This window comes from Salvelinus fontinalis, chromosome 1 (genome assembly GCF_029448725.1).
Source record: "Salvelinus fontinalis isolate EN_2023a chromosome 1, ASM2944872v1, whole genome shotgun sequence".
Taxonomy (NCBI): Eukaryota; Metazoa; Chordata; class Actinopteri; order Salmoniformes; family Salmonidae; genus Salvelinus; species Salvelinus fontinalis.
Genome location: NC_074665.1, coordinates 45,545,946 through 45,573,204, shown reverse-complemented (window position 1 = coordinate 45,573,204; position 27,259 = coordinate 45,545,946). Strand labels below are relative to the sequence as shown.

The 27,259-nt window shown below is 43.2% G+C and overlaps 2 protein-coding genes across 2 annotated transcripts; one reads left to right on the top strand and one right to left on the bottom strand.

Annotated features, from left to right (window-relative positions):
- Positions 1-17: 17 nt before the first annotated feature.
- fgf21 (fibroblast growth factor 21) lies at positions 18-6,291 on the top strand. Its single transcript, XM_055923482.1, has 4 exons — positions 18-2,038; positions 2,245-2,322; positions 4,045-4,148; positions 4,256-6,291. The coding sequence occupies exons 1-4, from the start codon at positions 1,900-1,902 to the stop codon at positions 4,553-4,555; spliced, it is 621 nt and encodes a 206-aa protein (XP_055779457.1). The 5' UTR covers positions 18-1,899; the 3' UTR covers positions 4,556-6,291.
- Positions 6,292-13,920: 7,629 nt separating this feature from the next.
- Positions 13,921-27,188, bottom strand: LOC129855532 (potassium voltage-gated channel subfamily A member 7-like). Its single transcript, XM_055923304.1, has 2 exons — positions 18,265-27,188; positions 13,921-15,794 (listed from the first exon to the last, which is right to left on the bottom strand). Exons 1-2 carry the CDS (start codon positions 19,096-19,098, stop codon positions 14,889-14,891), a joined length of 1,740 nt encoding a protein of 579 aa, XP_055779279.1. The 5' UTR covers positions 19,099-27,188; the 3' UTR covers positions 13,921-14,888.
- Positions 27,189-27,259: the final 71 nt, after the last annotated feature.

The following is a 27,259-nucleotide window of genomic DNA, read 5'->3' as shown; positions in this document are numbered from 1 at the left end:
GGAAATGACAGATTACTTGATGATTTCCTGATTTTCATCATTCTTCCCTCTTATGGTTGTGTAGATGTATTGTGATGATATTTACACGTTTTCTCCCAAGTTCTCAGTTGGACTTACATTTTTAACATTCACTTGCTTTCTCTCCATTAAAGGCGCTCTATGTAACAATTCCACCTGAAAATAGCCCTTCGTGTCAATGACATACAGTATCTGTTGTTTGAATCTATAGAGTAACTTGTTTACTGGCAGGTGGCCACGTTCATTGCATCAAAACAGCAGCTTCTTCCTGTTTCTGAGGTTGAAGACAATAACACTACTTCGTGTCCGTGTGTTACATGGGCTTTCTCTGGAAACTAGAGGCTGGGAAATTCCCCCTTATTCCACCTCATGCTCTGTACATGCCGAACTGTGAGGAAAACAAAATGATCTGTAAATTGTTTCATAGAACACATTTGAAATAAACATTTTATACAGCTTTTAACCAAATGTTTCATAGTTTAACCAAATGTTTTGGCAGAGAATCTAAACAAAACGGCCAGTTCTCTAACCCCAATAAACTTGTCGAGGCTATCGGTGTGGAAAACGTCCTTACGTAGGTACACTTCCTCTGGGTGAATCTGCAGTGAATATAGGACTTTGTTGGTGGGGCTCCATCCTTCATTCGTCATCATGAAGACATGTTGACAGAGATTTCTTCACTGCGCGGCGTCAATTAGTCTAGCCTACAGTAATGTGTAATGCTTCTTCCATGAAGTAATGTCACTTTGAGCGAGTTCAGAACAGTGAAATGTGCCTGTATCGGAAGATATCAAAGGGCAAATTCACCCGTCATTCTACAATGACGTACATTCCATTACACTCGTATCGGAGAACATCAAATTCAAGTCAAGGTTCAAGCCTTGTTATTACGAGAATGGCGGAAGGTGTAATTCACGCTAACTGGATCCCGTCCAACAAGATGACTGCGTGTGCACGTTCATTCAGGAGAATACAGAGCAACGGTCTGTCTTACGTTGTTCAGAAGTGTGCTAATGCATGTGTGACTGTTGCAGGCCGACTGTCCCGGATCTCGTTAAAGTGTCTTACTGCAGCTGGACTTCAGTAAACACAAACTCAACGACGGTTGTAAATCCCACGGCATACCCCTGTCTTATACACACTCAAAATAATACAAACATTGTCATCAGTACCTGCCATTTCCCCGTCTTCAACTAACACAGCCGTCATGACGTTGAGCAATCGGTATGGAAGACAAACAACAAAGATATGTTTATTTGATGTCTTGTGAAAATTGTAAATGATTGAATCCAACCGAAACACTTTAAAAGAAGTGTTGAGCCGTTTCACAATTGAACACTTGTTTTTTAACACTTGAAAAGAGCATTAAACAGATAGGAAAGTTGGAAACCATAAGCTCTAATTTGGTACCAATTTTTGCTCTTTGACATTGCGCACAGTTTTCTAGTAAATACCAAGTTGCTTACCATGAGCATAACATGCTGGAAAAAAATTGTCACTGTAGTAAAAATAAATACTATTCGTCTTAGAAGGGACCGACAAGGAGGAAGCCCTTATATAGCCACTGTGCATTTCCTACCATGGGCTTTTCACATTCTCCAGGTCCTTACAACTTTATGTTATTATAAACTCCTTCGAATCGACCTGACTCATCCTTATACCGTCAATCCCTGTGACCTCCCCCTGACGTTCTCCATTACCTCCTTTATAAGGATGCACACCGTGCTACATTTTAGAATTTTGGGTGAAGACAGCTTTCTAGTTGTTTCTCTATTTATTTGTTATTTATTTTATTTATTCTGTTGACATATCCAGAAACATTGCCGAACCAGATTATTTATTTTTTTGCAAGAGCTCTCTCTTGTCAATTTCATCTCGCAAATGTCCTTGTGTGCACACATCTCCCTGTTCTCCTGCTCCCTTCTGGTCCTCCTATCTCTCTCTATATCATCATATATTCCTGACTCCAACCCACTCCTGCTCTTCAATGATCAAGTCAGAGAAAGACATCTCTACACAGGTATTACGCTTCTCTTCTCTTCTGTCTTATATTCATTCACTTTTTAAAAAACTTATTTCAGGTGTGTACTTATCGATCCTTTGGTTTATGCTCGCAGTGTGTAGGCCATCTTTTTTTCCTAGTAGTAATAGGTATTGCCTCTTAAATACTGTTTTTGTTGTTGTTGTTGTTGTCATGTTTACACGTAATGTCTCCCCACCCCCCAGATAATCAAAGAAAAGAACTGTTTCTGGAGATGACCCCTGATGGAAAAGTGACAGGGAGCCCTGCTCAGACCTTTCACAGTAAGTCAGTGGCGGTCGGTGCCGTTTAAGATTAGGGAGGACTTTTTTTTATGAGCATGGACGAATTTCTATTACAAGGTAGGTGCACAGGTCGAGAGAAAATGTGTATTAATCAAGTTAATAGACAATGACACATTCAATACCGCCTTGCCCACTCTTGCCTGCATCTAGCTAATCTAGGGTGTAATCATTACTCCAAACAGTTGCAAACAAGAGTTTCTATTGGACAAATTCAGGTATGTTTATCCCTGTTTTGTTCCATTTGCTTCCGTTTAAGAAACGGTGGAATTAAAACACCTCTGATAACCCGCACACACAGTTCACTTTCATAGCAGCCACATACAAACAGCATGATCATTTTGCTCGTTGTATAATATTTGTTTGCATCTCCGCACTGTCCTCCTTTCACCTTTTCCCTTCGCTTGTGGACTTCACAACAGCTGTCTGTGACCAGGCAGAAAAACCTTTCCAAGCCAAACATTTATACCATAACCGCTAACCGTTACACACAGCCTACATCATTGTCACCATATTAGCTAACGTCATAGTCAAAATAGATACTACAACTAACGAGTTAGTAAACTACAATCATGCAGTACTGTGTACAGCAAGCAGTTTAATAGTTACACTGGCGGGCCCCAATGGCAATAAATAAATAAAACGAAAAGCTTACCTTGGCTTGGAAGAGTTTCAGTGTTGGATAGCCTAGCCAGCTAGCTAACACAGCATAGCTCTCTGTTTGAGCCAGGTGTTTGAGTAGGCTAAATTAGATAGCTGCATTTGCTAGCTAAGTGAGTGAATGTGAAAAAATACTACAAAATATAGCTAGCTCTCTATCTTTCTATCTCTTGCTTTTCCTTTATTTTTGAATAAATTAATTTGTTCAAAACTGTTCAACTATTGTCTTTCTCTCTCTTTGAGCCAACTGCTCATCACATTTTATACATTGCAGTGCTATGTAGCTGTAGCTTATGCTTTCGGTACTAGATTCATTCTCTGATCCATTGATTGGGTGGACAACATGTCAGTTCATGCTGCAAGAGCTCTGATAGGTTGGAGAACGTCCTACGGAAGTCGTCATATTTACTGTGTAAGTCTACGGAGTGGGGTAAGAACGATGAGCCTTCTAGGTTTTGTATTGAAGGGGACGGAAACTAGCTGTGCTCCGGCTATACTATTTATTTTATATAACCCTTATTTAACTAGGCAAGTCAGTTAAGAACAAATTCTTATTTACAATGACGGCCTACCTCGGCCAAACTCTAACCTGGATGACGCTGGGGCAATTGTGCGCCGCCCTATGGGACTCCCAATCATTGCCGGTTGTGATACAGCCTGGGATTGAACCAGTGTCTGTAGTGACGCCTCTAGCACTGAGATGCAGTGCCTTAGACCGCTGCGTCACTCGGGAGCCCACTATGGTGTTACCCCAGAGAGTGCTGATGAGGCTACTGCAGACCTTCATTGCAAAACAGTGTGTTTTAATGAATTATTCATTGACAATATATTTAGTATAGTTTAATCTAAAAGGGATCACTTTTTTATGTTTCACTATTTATTTTTCTGAAATTCACTGAGGAGCCTCCACTGCAGTGAGTGTTTGACAGACAGATAGACCTTACAGAATATAATATTATGAAGTTTATACTTTTATAAGTCATCTCCCAAACACCTGAATAATTGATGACACTTGTATTGAATGTGTTTACTGTGTGTTCTCAGGTGTGTTGGAGATGAGGTCAGTTCGACAAGGTGAGACAGTTATCAAGGGTGTGTCCTCATCCCTTTTCCTCTGTGTGGACAGCATTGGCCAGTTGAGGGGACAGGTGAGCAGTGGACAAATATAATCTACTATAGCTTGAAATATGGCACCGCTAAAGGCCTTGCTTCACTGCACCTAACACATTTCTTTCGACGTTATCCATTTCCTCAGAGCCACTACACAGAGGCCGACTGCTCCTTCAGAGAGCTGCTGCTAGCTGATGGATACTCTCGTTTCTTCTCTTCACATCACAAACTGTATGTGTCCCTCGCCTCAAAAGGCTCCACACCGCAACATGGGCTCCCGTTCTCGCGGTTCCTACCCCTGAGGAACATTTTGGTATCTAGAAGTATGACGAATACAGCTGAAAATCGACAACAGAATCAGCAACAGCTTGACCTGGACTCGGATAACCCTTTCGGCAGGGGTCTCACTGGTGTTGTCAGTCCACAGTTCTCCAGGGATAAGTGAAGTTAAAAATTGAGTTTGTTGATGGAAGTATACAATGAACCAAGTATATTTATTTCAAGGTTTACTGGATTGTATAACCATGTTAATTCCTAAAGTGATTTCTTTTCACTTGTGGTAGAAACACTGTTACTTTTATTGCCCCGTGGCAAATGTTTTGGCTCGAAGAGTTCGGTAAGTAGATGGTGAACTTTAGTTCCATAACTCTATGATGGGACTGACTGCTGTGTATATTGTCTCACTTTGAATGTCATGTTGAATATGTTATATGCAGTATATTTCACTCTTGTGTCATGAATTCAAGTTTGAATCATTGTACTGTAGCTATAATTTATTGTGTTATTTATATTTGAAGCCTAAATGCAACCTAGTCTCAGATAATTTCGTATTATTCTGTATGTAAATCCGAGACTCACTTTTTATTATGATATGTTACATTTCGTATGAATGTAGTACTTTGTGGAGGTCCAGTATCCATTTCGTATTATATGTTACAAATTACAATTTGTATGATATGATACTAATTTGCAAACGTACAATATGTAACGCTTTTGCAAAAATGTATGATATGTTATCAATTCCAATTTTTTGGTTGCCAATGTTAGCTAGGTGGCTAAGTGGCTAACCCTAACATTAGCTAGCTGGCTAATGTTAGCTAGGCTAGGGATTAGGGTTAAGGATAGGGTTAAAGTTAGGAGTTAGGTTAATGGTTTAAGGTTAGGGGAATGGTTAGCTAACATGCTTAGTAGTTGCAAAGCAGCTAAAAAGTAGTAAGTAGCTGAAAAGTTGCTAATTAGCTAAAATGATGAAGTTGTCCGTTATGAAATTTGAACATGCAACCTATGGGTTCCTAGACATTCACGCTATATATGTCAACCCATCCACCCTCCCTTCTTACATGATTGCTTTAAGTAACCTTCTGTCTTATGTAACCATAGCAAATGTAACATATCATACTAATTTGAGTGTCCCGGATTTACTTTTACTATGTTACGTTCAGTCTATGAGACCAGGTTGCTAAATTATGTATGAACAATAGTTCTATCTGGCTATTGACACCATGTCTAGGAGTTTATTGATATTATAGTCCAAGAGAGTATTGCTAAATAAATAAACAAATAAATAAAGGGTAATTTTGTAACACAGCTTTATATATGCTCATGTTTTCTAGTGAAGTATGACTAGGCTGTCTGCGGATATCCAGTGAAAATACCAGCTAGATCATGTTATTAATTCAATTCTAAAACACTGAATAACAATACAATGAAAATAACAAAAGCAGCAAGGATGCTCTAGTCGGGATACTAAAATGGAGGAATAGGCAAGACAAACCCGGACAGTTCTTCTGGAGAAATGCTTAAACACATCACACCATAAATAGCTAATAAGTGCTGAGTGTTTGGAAGGTTGTAGCCAACATAATGAACCCTGTGATTTATTAGGATACCCATTAGCCCGACGCCAATGGCGACAGCTAGTCTTACTTGGGTCCGACATATAACGAAAAATACATTACAAAAGACTTTACAATCTACATACATTTAAAAACATAAACATGTAGTGCGTGTGTGTGCATCTATCAGTTACACATGGAGTACTAGGGGGTAACTAGCCCCCCCTAAGAACAATGTGTAATTGTTGACACAAAAAAGCAACATTTGAAAAATAAAATGGTATGTGAATGAAGATCATGCTTAGGCAAATAAAACTATTAAGGTACCCAGGTACCAGCACATTCATTTTCTTTGTTCTTTCTTTATTGTTCCTGTTCCATACAATCCATTATGTACAATTGCACTAAATATCATTTGAATAATGCAAGATTTTAAGACCCAGCAGTCTTTAAAATGACATTCAGGAGCAAAAGGTATTCAATTGTTTTTAATTCATTAAAATAAATATTCATTGGAATGGAATGTATGTCAGAAGGTGGGTGTAGCTGGTGCATGAAGTCAGGCACAGGAGAGCAGAATGAGTGAGCAACGTACTTTACTCAAAATAAAGGCACAAGGTAACATTACACTTGACCAACAATAAACGGTAATCAATTACGCACGGGTGAAAACAGCACCCCGTCAAAATACCAGCCATAACGTACCGACTGAACATAGAAACAATCACGCACAAAAACATGGGGGAAACAGAGGGTTAAACACATGAACATGTAATTGTCGAATGAAACCAGGTGTGTAGAAAACAAAGACAAAACAAATGGAAAATGAAAGGTGGATCGGCGATGGCTATAAGACCGGTGACGTCGACCGCAGAACGTCGCCCGAACAAGGAGAGGGACCGACTTTGGCGGTAGTCGTGACAATATAACTAATAACAGTAAATAACATTGGAATATAACATTTAGTAATAATAACTGAACCTATTAACTCAGTGTAACATTGATGTGCTACTCTCATGCTCTGCTATTGCATGATTATAATTTGTACATACAGTTGAAGTCTGAAGTTTACATTCACCTTAGCCAAATACATTTCACAATTCCTGACATTTAATCCTAGTAAAAATTACCTGTCTTAGGTCAGTTAGGATCACCACTTTATTTTAAGAATGTGAAATGTGTCACGCCCTGACCTTAGAGATCCTTTTTATTCTCTATGTTTGGTTGGGTCAGGGTGTGACTCGGGTGGGAAAATCTATGTTTTCTATTTCTTTGTTGTTTTGCCGAGTGTGGTTCCCAATCAGAGGCAGCTGTCTATTGTTGTCTCTGATTTGTTATCATATATAAGTTGTGATTTTCCTTTTGGGTTTTGTGGGGTGTTATTTTCTGTTTAGTGTCTGTGCCTGACGGAACTGTTCGCTTTCGTTTTTGGGATTTCTTATTTTTGTTTGAGTGTTTCTTGTAATAAATATCATGAACACTTTCCACGCTGCGCTTTGGTCCACTCTTCCTTCCACAGACGAGCATTACTGTAACGGCGGTCCTCCTCCTCTTCTACCGAAAAGGAGGAGTAGTGATTCGAACCAAGGCGCAGTGGAGTTTGAACACATAATTTATTAAACAAAACACGAACTTGACTAAACTAACAAAAACAACAAACGGTGTAGACAGACCTAGACGACGTACTTACATAAAACAAGAAAAAACGCACGAATAGGAACATAGGCTACACAAACCGAACAAACCGTAAACAGTCCCGCGTGGTGTACAGACACAGACACGGAAAACAATCACCCACCACGAACACTGTGACAACGCCTACCTAAATATGACTCTTAATTAGAGGAACGCCAAACACCTGCCTCTAATTAAGAGCCATACCAGGCAACCCAAAAACCAACATAGAAACAGAAAACATAGAATGCCCACCCAACCTCACGTCCTGACCAACTAACACACATAACAAACTAACAGAAATAGGTCAGGAACGTGACATAACCCCCCCCATAAGGTGCGAACTCCGGGCGCACCAGCACAAAGTCTAGGGGAGGGTCTGGGTGGGCATCTGACCACGGTGGTGGCTCAGGCTCCGGGCGAGGTCCCCACCCCACCATAATCCATCCTAGCCTCCATCTCCCCCTAAGAATGTCCACCCTCATTTTACCCCCACAAAATCCCCTTAGTAACATCAATGACAGGGACAGCACCGGGACAGAGAGATAGATCCAGACAGAGGGATAGCACAAGACAGAGGGATAGATCAGAATAAAGAGGTAGATCAAGATAGAGAGGGAGATCATGATAGAGGGGCAACTCCGGACTGAAAGGCAGCTCCGGACAGAGAGACAGCTCTGGACTGAGGGGCAGTTCTGGGTATATAGCCGTTTCTGGCTGAAGGGCAGCTCATGGCTGACTGACGAATCTGGACGCTCATGGCAGGCTGACGGCTCTCGACGCTCATGGCTGGCTGACGGCTCTCGACGCTCATGGCAGGCTGACGGCTCTCGACGCTCATGGCAGGCTGACGGCTCTCGACGCTCATGGCAGGCTGACGGCTCTCGACGCTCATGGCAGGCTGACGGCTCTCGACGCTCATGGCAGGCTGACGGCTCTCGACGCTCATGGCAGGCTGACGGCTCTCGACGCTCATGGCAGGCTGACGGCTCTCGACGTTCATGGCTCTCTGACGGCTCTGGCAGATCCTGTCTGGTTGGCGGCTCTGGCAGATCCTGTTTGGTTGGCGGCTCTGGCAGATCCTGTCTGGTTGGCGGCTCTGGCAGATCCTGTCTGGTTGGCGGCTCTGGCAGATCCTGTCTGGTTGGCGGCTCTGGCAGATCCTGTCTGGTTGGCGGCTCTGGCAGATCCTGTCTGACGGACGGCTCTAGCGGCTCCTGTCTGGCGGGCGGCTCTAGCGGCTCCTGTCTGGCGGGCGGCTCTAGCGGCTCCTGTCTGGCTGAGGGCTCTGTAGGCTCATGGCAGACGGGCGGCTTTGCAGGCTCATGGCAGACGGGCGGCTTTGCAGGCTCATTGCAGACGGATGGCTCAGACGGCGCTGGGGAGACGGATGGCTCAGACGGCGCTGGGGAGACGGATGGCTCAGATGGCGCTGGGGAGACGGATGGCTCAGATGGCGCTGGGGAGACGGATGGCTCTGGCCGGATAAGGCGCACTGTAGACCTGGTGCGTGGTGCCGGAACTGGAGGCACCGGGCTAAGGACACGCACCTTCATACTAGTGCGGGGAGCAGGGACAGGGCACACTGGACTCTCAAAGCCCACTCTATACCTGGTGCGTGGTACCGGCACTGGTGACACCGGGCTGAGGACAAGCACATCAGGATTAGTAGGGGGAGAAGAAACAGTGTGTACAGGGCTCTGGAGACGCACAGGAGGCTTAGTGCGTGGTGCCGGAACTGGAGGCACCGAACTGGATACACGCACTACAGGGAGAGTGCGTGGAGGAGGAACAGGGCTCAGGAGACGCACTGGTAGCCTAGTGCGTAGTGTAGGCACTGTAGGTACTAGGCTGGGGCGGGGAGGTAGCGCCGGAAATACCGGACCGTGCAGGCGTACTGGCTCTCTTGAGCATTGAGCCTGCCCAACCTTACCTGGTTGAATGCTCCCGGTCGCCCGACCAGTGCGGGGAGGTGGAATAACCCGCACCGGGCTATGTAGGCGAACCGGGGAAACCATGCGTAAGGCAGGTGCCATGTATGCCGGCCCGAGGAGACGCACTGGAGACCAGACGCGTTGAGCCGGCCTCATGACACCTGGCTCAATGCCCAATCTAGCCCTACCAGTGCGGGGAGGTGGAATAACCCGCACTGGGCTATGCACTCGTACAGGAGACACCGTGCGCTCTACTGCGTAACACGGCGCCTGCCCGTACTCCCGCTCTCCACGGTAAGCCTGGGAAGTGGGCGCAGGTCTCCTACCTGCCCTTGGCCCACTACCTCTTAGCCACCCCCCAAGAAATTTTTGGGTGTTACTCACAGGCTTTTTGGGCTTCCGTGCAAGACGCGTCCCCTCATAACTCCGGTTCCCTTCTCCGGTTGCCTCTGCTCTCCTCAGTGCCTCCAGCTGTTCCCATGGGAGGCGATCCCTACCAGCCAGGATCTCCTCCCATGTGTAGCAACCTTTCCCGTCCAATACATCGTCCCAAGTCCATTCCTCCTTCTTTCTCTGTCCCTTACTCCGTTTACTCCGCTGCTTGGTTCTGGAGATTTGGTGGGTGATTCTGTAACGGCGGTCCTCCTCCTCTTCTACCGAAAAGGAGGAGTAGTGATCGAACCAAGGCGCAGTGGAGTTTGAACACATAATTTATTAAACAAAACACGAACTTGACTAAACTAACAAAAACAACAAACGGTGTAGACAGACCTAGACGACGTACTTACATAAAACAAGAAAAAACGCACGAATAGGAACATAGGCTACACAAACCGAACAAACCGTAAACAGTCCCGCGTGGTGTACAGACACAGACACGGAAAACAATCACCCACCACGAACACTGTGACAACGCCTACCTAAATATGACTCTTAATTAGAGGAACGCCAAACACCTGCCTCTAATTAAGAGCCATACCAGGCAACCCAAAAACCAACATAGAAACAGAAAACATAGAATGCCCACCCAACCTCACGTCCTGACCAACTAACACACATAACAAACTAACAGAAATAGGTCAGGAACGTGACAATTACAAAATGTCAGAATAGTAATCGAGAGAATGATATATTTCAGCTTTTATTTCTTTCATCACATTCCCAGTGGGTCAGAAGTTTACATACACTCAATTAGTATTTGGTAGCATTGCTTTTAAATTGTTTAACTTAAGTCAAACATTTCGGGTAACCTTCCACAAGCTTCCCACAATAAGTTGGGTGAATTTTGGCCCATTCCTCCTGACAGAGCTGGTGTAACTGAGTCAGGTTTGTAGGTCTCCTTGCTCACACATGCTTTTTCAGTTCCGGCCACAAATTTTCTATGGGTTTGAGATCAGGGCTTTGTGATGGCCACTCCAATACCTTGACGTCGTAGTCCTTAAGCCATTTTGCCACAACTTTGGAAGTATGCTTGGGGTCATTGTCCATTTGGAAGACCCATTTGCGACCAAGCTTTAACTTCCTGACTGATGTCTTGAGATGTTGCTTCAATATATCCACATAATTTTCCTACCTCATGATGCCATCTATTTTGTGATGTGCACCAGTCCCTCCTGCAGAACCTCCTCCACCCCCGTGCTTCACGGTTTGGATGGTGTTCTTTGGCTTGCGAGCCTCACTCTTTTTCCTCCAAACATAACGATGGGCATTATGGCTAAACAGTTCTTTTTTTGTTTCATCAGACCAGAGGACATTTCTCCAAAAAGTATGATTTTTGTCCCCATGTGCAGTTGCAAACCGTAGTCTGGCTTTTTTATGGCGGTTTTGGAGCAGTGGCTTCTTCCTTGCTGAGTGGCCTTTCAGGTTATGTCGATATAGGACTCCTTTTACTGTGGATATACATACTTTTGTACTTTTGCGTCTCCTTCCTGAGAGGTATGACGGCTGCGTGGTCCCATGGTGTTTACACTTGTGTACTATTGTTTGTACAGATGAACGTGGTACCTTCAGGCGTTTAGAAATTGCTCCCAAGGATGAACCAGACTTGTGGAGGTCTACAATTTTTTTATGAGGTCTTGGCTGATTTCTTTTGATATTCTTATGATGTCAAGCAAAGAGGCACTGAGTTTGAAGGTAGGCCATGAAATACATCCACAGGTACACCTCCAATTGACAAAAATTATGTCAATTAGCCTATCAGAAGCTTCTAAAGCCATGACATCATTTTGGGGAATTTTCCAAGTTGTTTAAAGGCACAGTCAACTTAGCGTATGTAAACTTCTGACCCACTGGAATTGTGATAGAGTGAATTATAAGTGAAATAATCTGTCTGTAAAAAATTGTTGAAAAAATGATTTGTGTCATGCACAAAGTAGATGTCCTAACCGGCTTGCCAAAACTGTAGTTTGTTAACAAGACATTTGTGGAGTGGTTGAAAAACGAGTTTTAATGACTTCAACCTATGTGTATGTAAGCTTCCGACTTCATATGTAGGTCACAAATAAAGCTGTCCCCAGTAAAGTTGGAGCACATCTCATGAGCCCACCTCCTGCACTGCTCACACTAATGGAAACATTTACAACTGCAATTAAGCTACGTTATCTTTTTAATGTATTTTACCTCGATCTGGTAGTAAGGTTGCAAGCTAGGACTCCTAGCAGCTTATGCTAACTAGCTAGCTGGCTAGCATTTACTGCTAGTGAAGTTGCCAGCTAGCAAGTTAGCATCGTTGTCTAAATGACCGGTAGAAACACATTCATAACCATAAAGGGGTAACTAGCCCCGAGGGGGGAGGACGAGTTGTCCCCAACACGCTCAGCCAATATATTACTACTACTCAAAAATGATTCTACATTTTTTTCTCTAAACAAGTGGATTATTTATCTTAAGGCTTTCCTACTTGTATATTTAAAGAACAATTATAGATCTAACTTCATTGGAATATATATATATATATTCCAATGAAGTTAGATCTATAATTTTTATAACATTTCCAGAAAATTGATACATTTACCACAAAATGGTTTTGTTGAAATATGTCCAAAAGTTGTGATGACACAGGCATTTTCTGTTGTTGAGCAAGAGCAGTGGCAGCCAGGGAAAGTTTTGGGGAAATCATTTGGTGACATCTTGTGGTCTCAATGTGATACAACATGTAGGTCACACGGAGAGGCGTTGTGCCATGGTGTTGCTTTGTTCGTTTTTTTGAAACCAGGTTTGCTGTTCACTTGCGCTATATAAGATGGAAGGGAGTTCCATGCACTCATGCCTCTGCATACGACTGTAGTTTCCTTGAATTTGTTCTGGACCTGGGAACTGTGAAAAGAATGGTTGGGTAAGTGTGTGTCAGTGCTGTGTGTAAGTTGACTATGCAAACAGTTTGTAATTTCCAACACATTAATGTTTCTTATAAAAACAAGAAGTGGCACAGTCAATCTTTCCACAACCAACTCCGAGCCAAGAGAGACACATTCATAGTATTAATATTAGCCCTCTGATTACAAGACGTGCCACTCTGTTCTGGGCCAGCTGCAGCTTAACTAGGTCTTTCTTCGCAGCACTTAAGCATATGACAGGGTAATAATCAAGATATGATAAAACTAGACCCTGCATGACTTGCTTTGTGGAGTGTGGTGTCAAAAAACCAGAGCATTTCTTTGTTACAGACTTTAGAGCACTCCCTCATGGTGGATGTATGATTGATGTTGGTTTGGACTGCCCTCTAGTGGACATAAGAGCACATCATTCACCAAGACCAAGAATGCTTCTAGTTGCTTCTAGAAAAGGCCCTGGGATTTTAATTTTTTATTTAACCTTGATTTAACTAGGCAAGTCAGTTAAGAGCGAATTCTTATTTACAATGACGGCCTACCCCGGCCAAACCCGGACGACGCTGGGCCAATTGTGCGCCGCCCTGTGGGACTCCCAATCACGGCCGTATGTGATACTGCCTGGATTTGAACCTGAGATCCGGTGCCTTAGACCGCTGTGCCACTCGGATGCTCAGAGAGAGATGCTGTACAGCACTTCAGCTCGACTCCGACGGTAGATTGTGGGGGCTCATCCTGGATCTGAGTTTTTACAGAAATGTCTCATAAATCAAAAATGGAAACACATTAGTATAAAAAAATATATATATTAATTGCATGTGTAATTGTCCTCTACCATCTGTTCAACAGTCTCTTTTCCCAAAGCTTCAACCGAAGGGCTGTCCACAGAATAAAATGAAAATAAATATTTCATTAATGTCTCTAGCTCTAGCTAGAGTTTCACCTGTTCTCTGAAGAAGGGAACGTGGCGAGAATTCCATTAAATGTATGTAGCCTTTCTGATTATCAACAGCAATGGACGGCACACGGCATCTTAAGAAAATGTACAAAATCGAATCTTTATTAAAAACAACACATACACAAATATAGGCCTTTCACACCAAGTCACCCTGAGATAAACGACCTCCAAGCTCCTTCCCTATAAATTGGTAACAATACGTTCGGCGATCTGATCAGAGATCAGACGATACAGTAATAGGAACCAGAATGTTGCTACATTTATGTAGCTCCAGCCATCAGGAAATATTGGCTCTGAAGTATAAACTTGAGAAGAAGTCACACATCCTCACAAGCATGCTGTAGCTGTAGTCCGATTGAGAATGTTGAAGTGGCATGTAAAACCTGTTATCTATTAGCATTAGCACATGCGTCATTGGACGGAGAAGCTGTGACTGAGTAACATTGTGCTCTATATCTATCTCATAGTTGCTCCTTGTCTGTGTCGACCAACATTTGCTTATTCAGCCTGAAAGGCGCTCTCTCATAGTACATCTGAATAAATTAAAACAAAATACATTTTACAAACTGTATCCTCTAGATTAAATTAAAGATGTGAAGACACCATGGTTTTATATTGACAGCACTAAAATGACAAGGAAGATTCAACTCTTTAAAAGAACACACAAGCTAATATTACAATGAACAATTTACAACTCATAGCTTAAATAATAAATAGCATGACCATGGAAAGCAATAAGCATGTCACTCATTCTCCTTTATTTTTCTGGCAAGCAATTTGCGGTAGTGTAGTTGTATGTTCCTACACCAGTCAATTGTTTAATGCCTCCCCTGGTGAATGTAGTGTTAAACAGGCATGTATGTTTTTGTATGTTTTTCTCCTACACGTATTGCTGCTTTCACGCTATAGCCCAGTGACAGTTTGCCATTCAGTTGTCTTAAACATTTGTAATCCCTCTTTTTCAATAGCTATTTTTTCACTCTTTTGTTTCTCTCTCTTTTTGTGACGGGATCACAACTGAGGGTCATCCTGTTATCACATCCTGTTGTCACACCTGAGTTACCAGGGGTTCCCTGAGGTACATCTTTGCCCCACTTGACTCCCTGCTCTGCCCAGCGCACAGCCCCCCCAACAGAGTCCTATTCAGAGGGTTGCAGATGCCCTCTATGGCATTGTAATCACCTTCTCCGGCCCCTTCTTCCTCCCCTTCCTCCCCCTCCTCGTGCTCCTCGTCCTCCCACAGCGAGGTCTTGACGTGTGTGTACTGGGTTTGGTCCTCGCACTCCGTCTCGCGGTGGTAGAAGTAGCTGAAGTTGGACACGATGACGGGCACGGGCAGCGAGATGGTAAGCACGCCGGCGATGGCGCACATAGAGCCAATCAGCTTGCCCCACACCGTCTCCGGGTACATGTCACCGTAGCCCACGGTGGTCATGGTAACCACAGCCCACCAGAAGGCGCCAGGGATGCTGACGAACGCTGTGTCCTTGTGGTCGGCCTCGGCGAAGAAGATGGCGCTGGCGAAGATGATGACGCCGATGAAGAGGAAAAAGATGAGTAGGCCTAGCTCACGCATGCTGGCCCTCAGCGTCTGGCCCAGGATCTGCAGGCCCTTGGAGTGGCGGGACAGCTTGAAGATCCTGAACACTCTGACTAACCGGATTACACGGATGATGGCCAGTGACATTCCCGGTGCGTTCTCCGTGTCCTTGGACAGCTCAGTGATCAGTGTCACGAAGAAGGGCAGGATGGCTGTGAAGTCGATGATGTTCATCACGTCCTTGAAAAAGTGCATCTTGCTGGGCGAGCAGATGAACCGCATGAACAGCTCAAAAGAGAACCAGCAGATACATATAGTCTCCACCAGGAAGAAGGGATCCTGGAAGACACTGGCGGGGGGAAGCATGTGCACAGAGATGTTCTTGTCGTGGGCATGGTACTTGTAGAAGTACTCCTGGACAAGGGAGAGGAGAAGACAGGGAGGCAGGGAGGAAGAGGGGAAAATGAGAAAGAAAAAATACAAATTGAACTTCTAGTCTGTCAGAGGATAGAAATGAGACGTTGTAGGCCTACTGTGATTTGTAGAGCATTTTTCTGTGTTATGTTATGTATTGCAACATTTTCGGTATGTTTGGGTTTGGTATCTTGGAGCAAAAACTGAGCAGATAATGGGACTTGAAATAAACTTTCATTTCAATTTACAGATTTCACTTCCTAAAATCAGAATTATACTTCCCCATCTGCTTATTATTGGTTTATGCCTTACTAATCATCTAGTACTTATTGACAACGGAAAATACTGTTGTGTTGGTCCAGCCTGATCACACAATGTTCTTGTCAGTTAGTTATAAACAATTTAAGTAACAACATGTACTACAAGCAAATACAAAATGTCGCGCCATATCGTGGGGGTTCATTTGTTCCCTTACGAAAAAAGCACGTCAAATTTGCAGTTGCACATTTTCACACGTGAAATAGCTGTTTTCACACTTTGAGCTTAAATTATTTCTGGCTTTGAGTTTCAATCTGTTCGGTGACAGTCTATCAGCTTGTCCACCTGTCTGTCTATTTTCCCCTGTCAGAGTGCCAGACTGTACACCGATTATTTCTTTCAGCCTCTCATATTTAATGTCTAGTGATCAAAACGTCTCGAGGGGGGAAAAGTCATCACAACACCCAGGAGTGTAATGTGTGAAATATTACCGTGTGTCTGGAGATACAATACAAGTCAAACGTATAATCTAGGAGGACCTATTCATGATTTCTCTCTGGTAGCAGGTCGCAGTCGTCGTGTTTATTAATAAAGGCAGATATCTACGTGTTGATGTACTCTTAGGAGTGTCCTGGCACTATATATAGCCCCCTGAGATCGCCAAGGAGAAACATGAAACATCAACATGTTCACACTACTCCCCATCCATCTCCACTGTCGCTATCCCGTCTTCCTCCCAGCATAGCCAGCACTCTTCAGTCAGCCAGCCGCTCCTCACTGGGGTTACTGCGTTTCTTGGCTGTCGGCCCTCGTGCAAAAAGGCAGCCGCCATCGGCCTAGCACAGCTCTCCTGAAGGAATGTGTTAACATGACACAACGTGTGTCGCTTTATCTCCCAAGGTCTTCCCATCTCATCTTCGTGACTGAAGTATATTGTAGAGGTCTTTGGCCATCTCTGACCTCTAGGCTCTCAGTGTCAGTCGAAATCACGTGATGAGAATTTACTCAGAGTCTGCTCTCACTTTCTCTCCTTTTATTTGTATTTTAGTCCCCCCCCCTTCGCTTCCTGTACCCTTTTGCGCTCCCCCCAATCCAAGTGTATCCAGTTTAACAGCTGACTAAAATAATCACACGTTAGCCTTACTCTATCTCTCCTTGATTTGTCTCCCTGTCAATATTTCTCTACATAATTCACTGTAGTCAGCTATGCGCACCGGTAGTGTGTTTACCTAAACACCTGCTGGTTAGTGGTATCGGGTTGCCGTTTGACACATGTAACTACACACATCCCATTCAAGACACACAGACCATTCGAGGTAGGCTTTGCTTGATGAGTTGACCGTACGACACAAAACGCGTGTCACCATACTCATTCAATCAACATCTGAAATAAATATCCAATATCCGATTTGAACCGTTTCAATTATTATTATGATTTAAAAATGACACACGGCTCTCATTTATCTTTCCCTCCATCCATCTTGTTCTCGTGACGCGTTTCAAAATTCTATTAAATATTCAAAAGCAGATAAGTGGGAGCTAGACCAAAATGTAGTATTTCATTTGATTGTTTCAATGACATCATTGCTTTAATGACGTCATTGCTTTATTGACATCGTTGCCTCGCTACTTATATGCTTGTTATGCATCTTTCACAAAATATAATATTGACACTCTCCCTTTCCAATACATGTCCAGTATGTCACAATGTTCTGTAACACTTTCCTTCTACTGAATATTCACTCCAAAAGCTTTTCCCCACTCAATCTCCTTCTATATCATCAGTGCTTGACTTGGGCAGGAGCTCACCAGAGCTGAGTACCGGCACCTCGCATGTTCTACTGCTTGAGCTCCAGTTCGTTCCTCTTATAGAATATTAGCTCAAGCGTATTGTGGAGCTCCTGCACCTAACTATAAACAATACCGGCACCCAAAATGGGTACTAGCACTTATTTCAGTCCAAGTCGAACACTGAATTTGAAGAATAAAACAAGAATAAGTAAGTCCTCCAGTTGGCCACTAACATATTCTATCTGACTTCCAGTTATACAGAGCTGTCAGATTAGTGCCGGTGAAGATGAGGAAACAAGTGGAGGATGCCAGTTTGGACTATTGAGAAACTCCCCCACACACACAAAACACCAACTTGTTCCATTGTCCTTGTCTCCTATTTATCCCACCTCACTCCTCCCTTGCCCTCTTGCTGCCTTACCTCACGAAGCTCCTTCTCGCTCCTGAAGTCAGGCAGCGTCTCTAGGCAAAAGATGAGGATGGACACCACGATCACCATGACGCTGACGATGGCGATGATGCGCGCGCCCGATGACGACTCCGGATGCTCGAAAAGCATCCACAGACTCCGCTGGACCTCGTTGACGGGCAGCGATGGGGCTTCCTCCTTGGGGAAACCCTCATCCTCCTTGAAGCGTGCCATGATCTCCTCTCCCAGCTCATAGAAACACAGCTCGTCAATGAAAATGTCCAGGGGCACGTTGGCGGGCCGCCGGAGCCGCCCGCCCGACTGGTAGAAGTAGAGGATGGCGTCAAAACAGGCCCGGTTGCGGTCCAAGAAGAGCTCATTGCGCAATGGGTCGAAGTAGCGAAGCCGCCGTCTGGGGTCGCCCAGCATGGAGTCTGGGAACTGGGCCAAGGTGCGGAGCTGGGTCTCATAGCGCATCCCTGAGACGTTGATAGCAAGACGTTCGCTCGGCGCCCAGCCGCTCCTCCACAGTGATCCAGACCGCCGGCTCACCCGCTTCCTCTCCTTCTCACCGCCCACCTGGTTCTCTTTCTCGCCCTTCTCCTCGCTGTTGAGTTGGTTCTTCAGCTGTTTGTCTTTCTCTCCTTCTTCTATGTCTCTCCTTCGTCCTTCTCCACCTCCTTCTGGGTCGTTGTTTTCCATCCCTGCCTTTATTGGCCTAGTCCACAATCCAGGCCCTTTCTCCTTTGTGTGTAGTAAGGACAGTCTGGACTTAAAGAGGATGTGGGTCTGAAACCAGAGTGGGAATTGAATCAGTGTGGGAATAGAGGCATTATCACTACACATATGATATAGTCATTATTAGTTGCAGGATGTAAGCTGTAAATATGCAAGAGGAAGCAGTCATGTCGAACGTCTTTGTTACTGTTGAGTTCTCTGTCAGACATGTAAATGTACAAAGGCCTGTACTGTACGAAATCATCTTCAAACTATGTGTATTTATGTCTAAGGTACACTATGTCCAAATAATCCAAACATGTTTGTATGGTATACTCTTCATTTCTTTCACACATTTCATTGGTCAGGGTTATGCAACACCTTTCATGCATAAAATAATTGTTTGAGACAGAACAGTAACGACAATGCACTATAAACGTGAGGTATAATGACTAACGAGCAATTGATAGCACACAGTTAGCCAGATGTAGAGAGTCACTCACTGAGTGAATAGCAGCCGCTAACGGAGACTAATTGCAGGATGGAAAGTCACATTGTTTTTCTCCCATGAATCTTTCGGTCTGTCACCATGTCCGTCCAACACGTGGTCTTCTACAGTTGTCCCCAACCCTGAGACACTCCTTGATGGACACTCCTCCAGTACTTGTCCACTCTTGTCTCTCACCTCCTTGACCGGTTCACGAATTACGTTTCTACCTGTTTGCTGTTCAATACTCACAATTCTGTCCTTCCCTCTTCTCTCTCTTATGTTATCTGTCTTACATTTTTTGGGGGGGAATGCTGTCCTGTTGAAATTCAATCTGCGCCTGGCCCCTCCCGTCCTTTCGCTCCCTTTTGCTCCAGGGCCGGGAACAACGTTCACCCTCCCTCTCAAATGTCACCGCCTCTGCACTGGTACTTGGTGTGTTACAGTACGCTCCCTAACTGAAATGGGGCCCGCTCCATGAGACGGACAACCGAGATGGCTGACTGTCATTTGTTGGATCGAATGCCCTTTGAATGCCATGATTGACTTCAGTGATGGACTGTATAATGTTCTAATGTATAATGATAAACACCATGTCAGCCCACAAATCTAAATGAACAGTGCTGTGCTGCTTAGGGAGATGTGATGTTCATCAGGTTCTCAACTTATGATGATCTGAATATTCCAAATCTAGCAGGTTAGAAAATGTATTGACAATGAAATACAGAAATATCTTATTTACATAAGTATTCACACCCCTGAGTCAATACTTTCTAGAAGAACCTTTGGCAACGATTACATCTGTGAGTCTTTCTGGGTAAGTCTCTAAGAGATTTCCACACCTGGATTGTGCAACATTCGCCCATCATTCTTTTCAAAATTCTTCAAGCTCTGTCAAATTGGTGGTTGACCATTGCTAAACAACCATTTTCAGGTCTTGCCGTAGACTTTCAAGTAGATTTAAGTCAAAACCTTAACCCGGCCTCTCAGGAACATTCACTGTCTTCTCGGTAAGAAACTACAGTGTAGATTTGTCCTTGTGTTTTAGGTTCTTGTTCTGCTGAAAGGAGAATTCATCTCCCAGTGTCTGGAGGAAAGCAGACTGAATTTGCGATTTCCAACTTGTTGTGTAATGTTTATGTCCAATGGACGATGAGCACCGATACGTTTTATCTTTGATTTCTTTTCATTATTTATTTTCATATGACAAGGATTAAAAAGGATTTGCCAGTAGATTGTCGACTTGATTCATGATATTGACTGCTAGCTAAGATTTTGAAGGTATGATGTTGACATGATCAGTCCAATAAAAGCAACTGTACATATAATGTGATTTGACGTCATTTTATCTGTGGCCAATAACCTTGAGACTTCTTGGATGGGCACTTCTAATGTAACTCTATGGTAGCACCCAAGGGGCTTGAATTTTCGAGCTCTCCCCTTAGATTTGGCGGTGACGTAGTGTTCCCATGAGTGACAGAACACTGAGCCAATCACAGCACAACTGGAGAACATTACCAACCCCTATGCTCCGTATTTTCCACTGGCTGCCACACCACCACAGAAAGCACTGAGCTAGGCTGAAACACCTGCATTTTGGAGCTGTGCCTTATTCAAGAATTTTATTTATTTATTTATTTTTTATTTTACCGTTATTTTACCAGGTAAGTTGACTGAGAACACGTTCTCATTTGCAGCAACGACCTGGGGAATAGTTACAGGGGAGAGGAGGGGGATGAATGAGCCAATTGTAAACTGGGGATTATTAGGTGACCATGATGGTTTGAGGGCCAGATTGGGAATTTAGCCAGGACACCGGGGTTAACACCCCTACTCTTACGATAAGTGCCATGGGATCTTTAATGACCTCAGAGAGTCAGGACACCCGTTTAACGTCCCATCCGAAAGACAGCACCCTACACAGGGCAGTGTCCCCAATCACTGCCCTGGGGCATTGGGATATTTCTTTTAGACCAGAGGAAAGAGTGCCTCCTACTGGCCCTCCAACACCACTTCCAGCAGCATCTGGTCTCCCATCCAGGGACTGACCAGGACCAACCCTGCTTAGCTTCAGAAGCAAGCCAGCAGTGGTATGCAAAATGTTTGTATGGGGCTTTATGACCTCAATTATATATATTTTTTTACATGGTTTGCAAACTGATATGTGACATGTATTAATGCCAAAATAACATGCAAAACAGGCAACCACCCCACAAAAATATATATTTAACACCAATACAACACAAGTTTTATTTTTATTTTTTGTGGCTCAAAATGTTGCCACTGGATGCAGCCACCACTACGCTTGAAATTGTGAAGCGTGGTACTCAGTAATGTGTTGTATTGGATTTGCCCCAAACACAACACTTTGTATTCAGGACAAAAAGTGAATTACTGTCAGCGATTACAGCTGTGAGTCTTTCTGGGTAAGTCTCTTAAGATCTTTGCACACCTGGATTGTACAATACTTGACCATTAATCTTTTAACATTCTTCCAGCACTGTCAAGTTGGTTGTTTTTAGACAGTCGTTTTCAAGTCTTGCCATAGATTTTGAAGCTGATTTAAGTCAAAACTGTAACTAGACCACTCAGGAACATTCAATGTCATCTTGGTTAAGCAATTCCATTGTATATTAGGCATTCCTCGAAGAAGCCACAGTGATGCCGAAACGTGATTTACCCAATACTGGGATTTACTGGGAGTTTATACATAGAGTGTGCGATTGTCTTTATTATTTTAAATAAATTCAATTGATTGAACATGATTTGGAAAGGCACACACCTGCCTATATAAGGTCCCACAGTTGACAGCGTTCAGGACCTTAGACTGGGCTGAAGGTTCACCTTCCAACAGGACAAGAACCCTAAGCACACAGCCAAGACAACGCAGAGCTCGGACTTGAATCTGATCAGACTTGAATCTGATCGAACATCTCTGGATTTGACCTGAAAATAGCTGTGCAGCGATGCTCCCCATCCAGTCTGACAAAGCTTGAGAGGATCTGTAGAGAAGAATAGGAGAAACTCCCCAAATACAAGTGTGCCAAGCTTATAGTGTCATACCCAAGAAGACTCACGGCTGTAATCGCTGCCAAAGGTGCTCAAACAAAGTACTGAGTAAAGATCTGAATACTTATGTAAATGTAATATTTCCGTTTTTTATTTTGAAATAAAATTGCAAAAATTTCTGAAAACCTGTTTTTCTTTGTCATGATGGGGTATTGTGTGTAGATTGATGAGGGGAAAAAATATTTGAATCCATTTTAGAATAAGGCTGTAACGTAAATTATTTGGGGGAAAAGTGAAGGGTTCTGAATACTTCTCAAATGCACTGTAATAGTAAAACTCAAACATTGCCTCAACTGAACTGAAAACCCAACGGATAAAAGCGGAACTGCATGTGGTCATCTTGTTTTGAGAGAAAGGTTGTGAGGAAATTCCCAGGGAGGGGTGTCCCAGGCGTGTGCCAGGGGTGTGTCCTGAAGGTCAACGGGTGTCAAGATGAAGGGGTTTCATTTCTTGTAGTGCTTTGGTACTGTACTAAATGTTTTCCATCTCAATTACTAGTCAGACTTCACGGCCAAGACTAAATCTCACCACCTGAGGGGGGTGGTGTATTGGCACATTGCAGTAAAAGCTCAAAAAGGCCCCTGCTGACATTTGCTCAGGCGGCCTGCACACACAAATACACACAAAAACACACTGCTTTTTTGTCCGTAACGTTATCTAGTAATAATTGAACAAGCACTCAATTCATCCCACTTAATGTGTGTGATTTATTGTAGTGGCACACTAAAAGGATGAATCATGAGAGCCATCGAGAGCATCCTGACCGGTTGCATCACCACCTGGTATGGCAACAGCTCGGCATCTGACCGTAAGGATAGTGCGAACGGCCCAGTACATCACTGGGGCCAAGCTTCCTCCCATCCAGGATCTATATAATAGGTGGTGTCAGAGGAAAGCCCATAAAATTGTCAGAGACTCCAGTCACCCAAGTTATAGACTGTTTTCTCTGCTACCGCATGGCAAGCGGTACCGGAGGGCCAAGTCTAGGACCAAAAGGCTCTTCAACAGCTTCTACCCCCAACCATTAGACTGCTGAATAATTCATAAAAATCGGCACCAGACAATTTACATTGATCCCCCTCTTGTACACTGCTGCTACTCGCTGTTTGTTTATTATCTATGCACAGTCACTTCGCCCCCCCACCTACATGTACAGATTACCTCAACTAGCCTTTACCCCTGCACACTGACTCTGTACCGGTGCCCCCTGTATATAGCCTCGTTATTCTTATTGTGTTCTTTTTTATTATTACTTTTTATTTTAGCCTACTTGGAAAATATGTTCTTCTTCTTGATCTGCACTGTTGGTTAAGGGCTTGTAAGTAAGCATTTCACGGTACAGTCTACACTTGTTGTATTCGGCGCATGTGGCAAAGAAAGTTGGATTTGATTTGATGATTCAAATCCATGGAATGGACATCCTATTTGTTGTTTTTGTCCTTCATCTTTCTGTGGCTTGTCAATTGCGGTAACACACATGGGCATAATGTTACAAAACCATATTATATGGCTTCAGTGTACTATATGTCTATTTGCAATGACACAGTAGTCCATGTGATGTCAGCTGCAGCCATTTGATAGTGAGTATTCTGCCACACCAGAGTTATATATATATACATGGCTCTGAGCCACGCTATGCTGAAATGTCATGTGACATTACACAGTAAACACTGGTGTATAGATTTTGGATTGTGATTTTTAGAACGTGTCAATGTTATGTTATTTGGCAAAGACCTACCTACACATTCACTTGACACACTGTCACGAAAAAAACATTTATCTGGTGTATGAAGAATATAATGGCCTGAAATATCTACTTTAAGCACCTTCTCTTATATCTTACGAGTGCCAAACATTTATATTGATATTACAGATTTTGTGTATTATCATGAATAGAGTTAAAGTTAAAGTCATGCTATTTTTTGGCAAACTAAATTGTGCATCATCAAATATCTTCAGCCCCATGTCTGCAACATTAAAACGAAGTCGACATGAAACTCGTTTCTGTTTTGAAAGGTTTCTGTTTCTCATGGAATGGGCAACACACACGTTTAAAATGAAACAGACACTGATCATACAGTGCCGTCAGAAAGTATTCATACCCCTCGACGTATTCCACATTTTGGATGTCTTACAGCCTGAATTAAAAATGGGTTGAATTAAAAGAAACTCTCACCCAATACCCCATAATGACAAAGTGAAAACATGTTTTTAGAAGTCTTTGCAAATGTATTGAAAATGAAACACTGAAACATGTCATTCGGAAAGTATTCAGACCCCTTGACTTTTTCCACATTTTGTGGACCTTTTGCTATGGGACTCGAAATTTAGTTCAGGTGCATCCTGTTTCTATGGATCATCCTTGACATGTTTCTACAACTTGATTGGAGTCCACCTGTGGTAAATTCAATTGAATGGACATGATTTGGAAAGACACACACATCTATTTAAGGTCCCACAGGTGAAAGTGCATGTCAGAGCAAAAACCAAGCCATGCGGTCAAAGGAATTGTCCGTAGAGCTCCGAGACAGGATTGTGTCAAGGCACAGATATGGGGAAGGGTACCAAACATTTCTGCAGCATTGAAGGTCCCCAAGAACACAGCGGCATCCATCATTCTTAAATGGAAGAAATTTGGAACCACCTAGACTCTTCCTAGAGCTGGCCGCCTGGCCAAACCGAGCAATCTGGGGAGAAGAGCTTTGGTCAGGGAGGTGACCAAGAACCCGATGGTCACTCTGACAGAGCACCAGCGTTCCTCTGTGGAGATGGGAGAACTTTCCAGAAGGACAACCGTGTCTGCAGCACTACACCAATCAGGCCTTTTTGGCAGAGTGGCCAGACAGAAGCCGGAATAACGGAAGCTGGAATAACGGAGCAAAGAACAGAGAGATCCTTGATAAAAAACCTGCCCCAGAGCACTCAGGACTGGGATGAAGGTTCACTTTCCAATAAGACAACGCAGGAGTGACTTCGGGACAAGTCTCTGAATGTCCTTGAGTGGCCCAGCCAGAGGCTGGACTTGAACCCGATGGAACATCTCTTGAGAGACCTGAAAATAGCCATGCAGCGACACTGCCCATCCAACCTGACAGAGCTTGAGAGGATTTGTAGAGAAGAATGGGAGAAACTCCTCAAATATTGGTGTGCCAAGCTTGTAGTGTCATACCGAAGAAGACTCGAGGCTGTAATCGCTGCCAAAGGTGCTTCAACAAAGTACTGAGTAAAGGATCTGAATACTTATGTAAATGTAATATTTCAGTTTTTTATTTTGAATAAATTTGCAAAGATTTCTAAAAACCTGTTTTTCTTTGTCATTGTGGGGTATTTTGCAGATTGATGAGAGGGGAAAAAACATGTGATCCATTTTAGAATAAGGCTGTAACATAATAAAATGTGTAAAAAGTCAAGGGGTCTGAATACTTTCCGAATCCACTGTAAGCATTCACACCCCTGAGTCAATACTTCGCAGAAGCACCTTTGGCAGCGACTACAGCTGTCAATCTTTCTGGGTAAGTCTCTTAGAACTTTCTACACCTGGAGTGTACAACATTTGCCCATTATGTTTTTCAAAATTCTTCAAGCTCTGTCAAATTGGTTGTTGGTCATTGCTAAACAATCATTTTCAGGTCTTGTCATAGATTTTCAAGTACAATAGATTTAAGTCAAAACTGTACCTCAGCCATTCAGGGACATTCAGTGTATTTTTGGTAAGCGACTCTGGTGTAGAAGGTGAATTAATCTCCCAGTGTCTGGTGAAAAGTAGACTTAACCAGGATTTTCGTGTGCTTAGCTTCATTCCAGTTATTTTTTTGTTCTGAAAAACTCCCCAGTCCTTAATGATTACAAGCCTACCCATAACATAATGCAGCCACCATTATGCAAAATATGGAAAGTGGCACTCAGTAATGTGTTGTATTGGATTTGCCCGAAATATAACGCTTGTATTGAGGACAAAAAGTGAATTGCTTTGCCACATTTTTTGCAGTATTACTTTAGTGCCTTGTTTCAAACAGGATACATGTTTTGTAATATCTGTATTCTGTACGGTCTTCCTTCTTTTCACTCTGTCAATTAGGTTAGTATTGTGGAGTAACTACAATGTTGTTGCTCCATCCTCAGTTTTCTCCTATCACACCCATTAAACTCTGTAACTGATTTAAAGTCACCATTGGCCTCATGATGAAATCCCTGAGCAGTTTCCTTTCTCTTCAGCAACTGAGTTAGGAAGGATGCCTGTGTCTTTGTTGTGACTGGGTGTATTGATACATCATCCAAAGTTTAATTAACAACTTCACCAATCTCAAAGGGATATTCAATGTCTGCTTTTTTTTTTACCCATATACCAATAGCTGCCCTTTGCAAAGCATTGGAAAACCTTACTGGTCTTTGTGGTTGAAAAAATCCTATTAAACACTATTATTGGTCACAGAGTGAGTCCATGCAACTTATTATGTGTTAAGCACATTTTATTTAGACTTGCCATAACAAAGGGGTTGAATACTTATTGACTCAAGACATTTCAGATTTTCATTTTTAATTAATTTGTAAACATTTTGAGAAGCAATTCCACTTTGACATGATGGGTATTGTGTTTAGGCCCGTGACAAACAAATCTCAATTTAATTCATTTTAAATTCAGGCTGTAAAACAACAAAATGTGGAAAAGTCAAGGGGTGTGAATACTTTCTGAAGTGTTGTAGTTATGATGATCAAAACAATATTAAAGTGTTG